This window comes from Mus caroli, chromosome 2 (assembly GCF_900094665.2).
Source record: "Mus caroli chromosome 2, CAROLI_EIJ_v1.1, whole genome shotgun sequence".
NCBI classification, from domain to species: Eukaryota; Metazoa; Chordata; class Mammalia; order Rodentia; family Muridae; genus Mus; species Mus caroli.
The window spans coordinates 108,753,549-108,762,276 of NC_034571.1; the positions used below are offsets into that span (position 1 = coordinate 108,753,549).

At 42.0% G+C, this 8,728-nt stretch overlaps 1 protein-coding gene across 12 annotated transcripts in view; it reads right to left on the bottom strand.

Moving 5' to 3' along the window:
* The window catches only part of Meis2 (Meis homeobox 2), a 209,316-nt gene that overhangs the window by 4,905 nt on the left and 195,683 nt on the right, over positions 1-8,728 (bottom strand). For all 12 annotated transcript variants that reach the window (XM_029472969.1, XM_021181282.2, XM_029472978.1 and 9 more), the window contains one exon: positions 773-831. In XM_029472969.1, coding sequence (XP_029328829.1) covers positions 773-831 — 59 coding nt within the window. The remainder of the gene's footprint in view (positions 1-772; positions 832-8,728) is intronic.

The window sequence follows — 8,728 nt, forward strand, 5'->3', positions numbered from 1 at the left end:
CATCAGGTTCCGCACCCTTGGGAGTGGCTCCATCATTGCAAGGAAAACTGATTTTTGTTCTTATAAACTTTTTTTTTTTTGGAGACCACACCTCCTCAGCAAAGTAAGGGCATTGTCCATTTCAGAGCAAGATGCTCAGGGGCACAAGGGGCTGGTTCTGACAGCTCCTGATAAAAACCGTTTCAGAGAAACGGAGAGGCAATGTGAGGAACCCCCACATGTATTTCAGCTGGATGGATGTAATGCATTTTAAACAAAGGTAATAATCTTTTAATAAAAAATAATGCCGGCAACGCATGTCAGCCTTTAATAGAATATTATGAATAGTCAAAGCAAATGAATGGGTGCAATGAGTTTAACCATGTATGTTCTGGCGCAGAGAGCAAGGCACACACCAAGGAGTTATGGGTAACTAGAAAATGAGAGTGTGCTAATGACTGGACGCAGACAGGCAAGGAGTAATTCCAGAGTTCACAGTCAAACTGCTTGTGGCACGAATGCTTGTGCCCAATTACCAATTCAAAAAGCAAAGCAAAAGTGGTTTCAGAAAGCAGGTTCAGTAGAGTAGTAGGGGTGGGAAATCTCCAATTAGCATCAATTAGTGAAGTTGCTTCCTAGAGGAGAATTCTAGGGACATTAAAAAAAAAAAATTTTCTGCCAGAATGCATACTGGAAGAACTTATTTACCAGGTGATCAGATCGAGCCTTGAAGGAAAATTTGAGGAGGATTTGTGCCCATGGGATATGGATATAGGTATGTGTTAGAACTTGCCTGCTCGATTTGACTGGTCAATCATGGGCTGCACTATTCTTCTTCTGGCATTGATAAACCTGAAACAGAAGAAAGAAGTCTGGTTACCAACCTCAGTCTCCATGTGTTCTGTGAACAGCTCTGGTGAGCTCGGTGGAGGGAAGGCACCCCAGAGTCCAGTATCTACCTACTGTAAACCATTTCTGTAACTGGCAGGCAGCTTTGCCCTTCAGTGTTCAAAACCAGCTCACAGAAATTGTATCATCTTGGGACCCAAACCAAGCCAACTTGTTACTAATTTTCAGAGAGCTCCCCGGGAGAAAGCATTTCTATTCCCGTGTTTGCTTTTGGAACAAGAAGTAACCAGGGTGCTGCTCGCTCACTGGCTGGATGATTTTTGCCTCCTCTTTCCCTGGACCCTTCATTGCAGGGCCCACTCAGCTTCTCTTGCAGCTGGCCATAAATGAAGCCCAGGCTCTGGCACTCGGCTTTCACAAGGTATTGTTAGGTCAGCAAAGCCATCAATTAGGCTGTCTGAAGTTTTATCACCAACACAGCAGTAATAAGTGCTGGCCCAAAGACTTCTGGTCTTCGGCAACTCCTGCAGCTTAAGCCTGTAAAGTTAGGGGTCACCCAGAGGTCAGTGCCAGCTGGGGGCGGCCTTTGCAGCCAAAGCAGGGACACCCAGGGCAGGGGATAAGCTAACTGCCAACCGTAAACTCAGCCACCTTTCAACCCACTCGCAAGCCAGCGTCAGGTCCACATGGTTGATATTAGGGCCCGGGAAACGGTTTCCAAATCAGGTGGTTGCTGATTCCCAAGAATGTAAGGAGCGGCGGTTATTTTGTCTAAGAAGCCTGGATCTAATTTTGTTGAAAATCCAAAAATAAGTGCCTACTTCATGTTACTTTAATGTTTAATAATGCCCATCAAATATTCATGTACAAACAGAGTAAGACAATAAGAAATCTCCTTTATTTCCCCAAATTTAATAAAAACAAAACAATTTTCTACCATTTTCCAGTTACCTTTGTCCCCCTGCTTTTAATGATGGTATTTCCCCCCACACGTATGAACTCCTGGGAAAGATTCAGTGGCCTGGCATTCGGCTGGGGAGGGGTGGGTGGTAGGGAGGTCCTTCAAAAATGTTTTCTATTGATAACATTTGTTCTTCAACAACTCTACTTTCAAATCTTAGCATATGGGGGACTTAGTGATTAATGGATCCACATGGGGCTCCAGGCAGAACCTGAAAGTTCATTCTCTGAAGAATTCTCAAGCCTTGGCAGTTAAGTCTCTCGGAGGAGGACAGGGAGCCCACACAGGCCTCCGGTGAGTCCTCTAGGAAGAACACAGCCAGGCTGATGAATAATAGGCAGGAGAAAGCCAAAGGAGTCTTTTGCATATGCTGTTTGCAAAACAATGAACTTCTTTAGTACTTAAGAAAGAATCTCTCCGTCTTCAAAAATGTTCCACCCTTTGGCTTTGGGAAGCGAAGTGCCAAGCTACTCTAAGTTCAGATAGGAGAGTTGACACTATATATTTATCTGCCCCCCCCCCCCCAGTTCGCTGAAATGTTGCTGACCAGAGCAGCCCTGCAACCAGTTCAAAGAACTATCTCCATCACACCATTGTTGTCCCAGACCTAGGAGGGCCCTTTCTTAACTCCCCCCTCCAGGGGTTCTTCTCAGGGGGTTCCATTAAGACCAAGCAAGAGAAGGCTCCTTTGGTCTGTCTTGATGTTTCTGGTAGAGAGGGGCAGTTCCTCTTTTCATGTGCTACAATCCAGTTGTGCGGTGGGTTGTTTTGTTTTTGTTTTCCCTTGTAGGTCAACCCTTTAGTTGAAGCAAATTGATATTCCCCCTCTACTCCTGCCCCCTTTAAGTTTTCTTTTTATTTCTTTATTATTTACATTTGGAGATTGTTCCCTTATTTATGCTTTTCTCTCCTGTTCCCTCAAGCACTCCCTCGTTCACAGAGCTGCAAGGCATCATGGTTCTTAGTTCTCAGCAGGAGAACTCCACGCTGTCTTCAAACAAATAATCACTGGGAAGGTTAGAGGTTCACTCACAGGTCATTTCTTTGGATCCTCATCAGAATGTTTACATTAGTAAAAATGGGGGTCCTCTCACAAGGTTGTTCAATGGGGGTGATGCAACCATACAGAACATTCAGAGAAAGCATCCTGTGTGCTATCAGGCCGGTATAGGAGTGCTGAACTTGGCAATGTCACCCCTGCATCACTGTTTCAGTGAGATTCCATGGCCTAGACCACATGTTCACTAGCAGTTATACCAATGGCCTTTCTTCGCTCCCTCTTCCTAATACGGTGGAAAGAAAGAAGCCCCTGTGGGTTTTCACAGCGTGGGGGGATCCTTTCTCAGAGCATCACAGCGACTTTACATTCCCCTGTGGGCTCCACGAAGTTTCTGTCGAGTTTCAGTCTCAGTATTTTGGGTCCCAGTATCTTTTCATACTTCTAATGCATTCTTTCAAATCATACAGGATTTGGAAAACATATGGGTCCCCAATTTTTGCTGTTGTTTTCTTCCCCCAGAAATCTCTGCACATAAAACTCTTGCCAGTTGTCAACTTCCACAATCTCAGAATAGCTTAACACTACCATAGATGTTATTTTATTAAAATTATTAATCTATTCACTTTAAGAAAAAGTGTGGTCTTCAAAATTCAAATGACAACTGTCCTCTTCCCTCATGCTGACAGGCCACCACCCTTTAGAAAATACTCTCAAAATGAAGCCATTTAATTTGGAGATGAAAAAGTCAATTGAGGAATGATTTTTTTTAATTTCAATAATTCCCAATATGAACTTCCATACAGGGCTTTTCCCTAGATGACTTGATATGAATTCTTTCCACTTCCGCTGCTTCTATTTTAAGAATGACTTTTCCTTTATGTAGATAATAAACATAATATCTAGTTTTGATTCTACTTAAACTCTGAAGCATCTAAGTTGAAAAGTCAACTCATCTTCAATCATCCAAGGCCAGACCTCAATTCCTATGGAAAAATGCAACTTCCTGCTTCAAAGACAAAAGTCTTGTCTTTAAAAGACTCAAAAGGTTTCTTGGATATTAAACGGGTCTCACAAAATAACATTTTGATGAGTTAAGTGTAAATGAATCAGACACATATGGATTAAGTTATCCCTGCATTTCACACGGGTTTAAAAAATAAGGGGAAAAGAGGGTCTTGGCAAAAAACATTTTGGACTTTGCCAAACCCAAAACATTTGAAAAATTGCTGAAGACATCCAAGTAACCAAAATGCAGCCAGCTGCACCCAACTTTAATGAAACCCCCCCCCCCATCAAGTTATCTCCAACCCAAAGACTGTTAGGTTTTTCATCTGTATCTCATATTAAGAAAGAAAAAGAAAAAGAAAAAGAAAGAAACAACTAAGTTTTAATGTCATCCCAGAATGGTTTTGAAGTTGCAGACATGCAATATACTGCTCTATTCGTACAAACAATTTAATTCTAAGTTATCAAGTCTCTTTAGATGTTAAACAGTATTTAAAAAAAAAACTCTGAATTTTTTTATAATTCGCATAGGAAATGTGTTAATACATCTAGTGTCTATTCCAGATTTCCCTTAGGAAAAAAAAAATTTCACTGGCCTCATTGTGACTCTTTTTAAGGGCTACACATAATTACCTTAGTGACTCCTTAGGGAATGAGTGCCCCAAAGTACACTAGTTCTATTGATTTGTATTGAGCAAGAAGTTAGTGCCAATGGCTCACACAAAAGCTTCCAAGAGAGTCTCCTGAGGTTAGTTGCATCTCTAAATTTTACTTAAATAGAAAATGCATTAGTATGTACGGTCCTTCAAACTTATATACTAAGACTCTTAGCTTAAAATAACTTAATTATAGAGATAAATTCAGTGGCTTTCCAAGAATCAAGAGGCTTTCTAAGTCAACTCAGAGATATTAAAAAAAAAAAAAAAAACAGAAATCAAAACAAAACACCACCACCACCACCCCGCCCCCGCCAGTAGATTCCAAGGAATGTACTCTAGACAGAAAAGAAAAAAAAAAAAAAACCCACTGAAGCCTCACCTCACTCTTGGTGGAGACCACCAGCCACCACCTCAGGAAAATCCAAATATTTCAGCTTTGATGCTTCCCCTGCCCCCACCTGAAATCTGACCACTGAGTTTTCTTTTAAAGACTTTTCACTCCAAAGCATAGCTCAGGTTGACAGGAGTAGATTCAGGTGTCCTTCCCAATTGTTGCTTGACTCCCCCACCCCTTTTAAATGGCTGGTTAAATCCCTTCTTTCTGGTTCACTAACTTCTTGCCACACCTGGCAACCTACTCAGCATTCCTTTGTTAGAAAGCACAGGTCTCTCTCCTTGCTTGGAAAGCAGCCAGCCCTGAACACTCTGAGGATGGCTGGATTTGAAGCTCTCACTTGGAGGGATGTTGTCAAGGTAGAGGCTGGAACTGTTGACAAGGGATCAGATCAATCTGGACAAGGTGTGGCAGGGACCTTGGTGACAAGGGGCTGGTTCAAAAACAAAACAAAACAAAACAAAACAAAACAAAACAAAACAAAACAAGCTCTACTTTCCACTCTGCCTAGGGCAGGAGTCCACTACCAGCGTGATCCCGTTCGGGTGCTCCGGATTTCCGTGAGGCTTCAACCTTGGGAAATCAGTCAGTCATTTTACTTTTTTCCTTCATATTAAACACACACGTTTTATTCTGTGTGCTAGTCTTGGGTTGAATTATCCAGTTAGGAAGGTTTAATGAACTGCACATCCAAGGTTTTCACTGGCGCTCAGACTCGGGATCTTTTCCTGATGACAACTTCGAGCATAGTGAGGTGAATGCATGAGATTCATACATGACTTTAGGACACATTCACAGACCGTAACTAATGTCACTGAGCTATGGCGTAACTATGATTGGATAGAATATGAGATTTGCCCACACCTGTAAAAACATGTGAAATAAATACCCATCCACTTCCAGTATGCAAACATGATGTTAGTGTGGAAGCATGAATGCTTGTAGCCTTACAAAGTTGCCTTGAGTGGGGAGAAGGTTCAAGTGGCTGTGAAAGTCCCAGAGCAAAGTTATCAAACGGTGAGAGTTCTTCTCCATAGCTTTCTGCTGTGGGATTCCAGTGCTTTACCCAACTCTCCCCTAAAGTTACAAGGACCTCTATAGCTAGCCACTAAAACAGTCCACTTAGAGCACAGACCTCTTATGTATTGTACCACATTTTAAACCTTTGCACAGAGAAAACAACAATAAACCCAAGGGGCCTGTGCTCCTTATAACTTCCCTAAGCCCCAGTGTATTTGCTTTCTACCAACTAGGGGGATAACCAACTGGGCCTGGGTTGTTTTGAGTACTGACAGAGATCATGTATGTAAAGTTCTTGGCATACTGCCTAGTATATAGTGAGGGTAGTGAGGGCTCATTAAATGTTAGCCTATGGTCAGACTCAATGTTCCTAAAAAGCTCTGTTCCCTTATAGATAATTAAGAATAGATGAGTAACTACTAAAAATAGCATACTGAGCTGATAACAGGATGAGAATGTGGTTTGGTTCTACAAGTAGCATGTGACCATGTGCTAGGGTCTTAGTAGAGATCAGAATTTAATGTGAATAAGTAACGTGTGTGTGTGTGTGTGTGTGTGTGTGTGTGTGTGAGAGAGAGAGAGAGAGAGAGAGAGAGAGAGAGAGATATTTTAGACACCCGAACAAGCATCCGCTTGAAGGTGATGTTCCCGAGTGGGCTCCTCTGCAAGCGCATCCTCTTAGTGGCTCTCTAGATCTTCCCTACCCTTGGGACCAGTAGCTTCCACAGGAACTCCAGCGTATTAGAGGTGCAGCAGCCTCAAGGTGCCCTGCCCAGCACTACTGTCCCCAGATCTGCACTTGAAAGGTTCTCCAGGTGACCTCTTCACACTTATGCCTGGGAAGCCTGCAGTGAGTGCTCTGCCTGAGAACAGGAGGTTGCAAAGTTCAAGTTTTAATTGTGACTCTTGTGGCCGCAAACATTGCCTACAGGATCTATCTTCTTTAAGTGCCTCAAATCTAAAAAAGTCTTTTAATCACTTGCATTGGATAACAAACAATTTATAATAATGATTCATTTTACCCTATCTGTATCTCTTAAAGTGAAAGCTGGGGCAATAAAATGTTTTTGTGAAAACTGTCGACAGAGGGTCTTGGGGAACAGGCAAGGATGGCACACTACTGTTTGACGGTTCCATCTACTTCTGTGCTTTCTGAACTTCAATAATACATATGATTTTTTCTTTTATTAAAGGGATTATGAATGGTGATGGAGAAAATTGGGCATCTTCTTTGACTGAGACTAATCTGGACCATTTAGTTTTCTTATTTAATAAAAGTGTCTCAGAAAATTCCTCTTACACAGGGAATTATCTTTTATTTCTTTTTTGAGTACTGAGCAACAACCAACACAATTTCATTAGCACACTCACACCCAGAGCATGTAAGAGAGCATTTGAGCAGGTCCTGACTTTGGAGTACTGCTACTCTTAGAGAATGCTATCCAGTTATTCACATATGACTATTTATCATGTATTATAAAAGTGATCTTTCAGAGCTACATGAAAGCAAGGGAGGAGAAAACACTCAAACTTCCTTAGCTATTCATATCTAAGATCTACGCTCTTAAAGATAGAACACTAAGTCAATAGACATAAGCAGTACCATATTACCTCATCCTCTCCATGATTTATTGCACATAGAAATCATCGAGAAACTGAATTACTTTGAATGTTTTACTACTGACATTAAAGTTCCAGATTTGGATACCCGCACACCTTAGACTGATCCTGAAAACCACTTTCTGTAGACACAGAAGATAAATCGATAACCCTGTCATGCAACCCCATCAGCCTACAAAGAAACAGTGGCCATTTTCAAAATGACCAGTTCCCAACTCTGAACCATCTATCTGACGGGGCTTTGAAATGCATCCAGTCTCACCTGATAATCAGTTGCCCTCATTCACAGCTACTTCTCATCATGTTCGAAGCATGTGCTAATTCACACTAAGACCTGATCCTAACACATATTGTATTTTTTTCTAAGCTTTCATGATCACCTTTGATTGAAGTGTTATCTCAGATTCTACTTCTCAGTGGAACCCACCTAAGAATTAACTGGCCAAAAATACACCACACTGTTTAGCAATTATGTATTCGAGACATTGGTGGAGGTCAAGGGGCAGTCCCATGTCCTGTGCTATGGATAGGTCTCTGATTAGCTTGTCATCTGCTTGGAAGAAGATGTAGGCTGAATCTCTCTTCTAGTGGAGCGGGCCAGCTGTTAGCTGCCTGTCAAGCCCTCAAGTGGACAAGAAGTCCAGGAGCAAGAATGTCATTCCTTTGATCTGGCAAGAAGCAGCTGCTGATTTATAGAGTGGGACTTTGTTCTTCCGTTCTATTTTACTTTCTTTCCTAAGGCAGAACCACAAAATCCAGGAGAAAAAAAAAGTGCCGTTCCCAGCAACATCAACAAGCTCTGACAACTACAACAGGGTTTTTCTTGGCCCTAACAAAGCTCTCAGGCATCTCCTTTGACGCGCTCACCTTTCCCCCCTCCCCTTCCCCCCNCCTCCACCATTTTTTTTTTTTTGCAAGCGGTAGTTATTGTTTAATTCAGCTTCTGTAAATGGAATGGACTGTGGCCAGCAAGCCTGGGGCATAAACACACCTGTATGAAAGAAGCCTTATTGTAGCAACCCTCTACAAGCAAGCTCACATGAACCACACGTTCCCCAGTTCAGAAAGAATGCTCCATTTTTCCTGACAGCAAATTTTACCCTAAGTGAATTTCTATTTTTGGTGTCACCAACCTATGATGATCACATTTGAACCTTTCCCTCTTCAATGGTATTACACTCTTCCAATCAGAGAGAGAGAGAGAGAGAGAGAGAGAGAGAGAGAGAGAGAGAGAGAGAGAG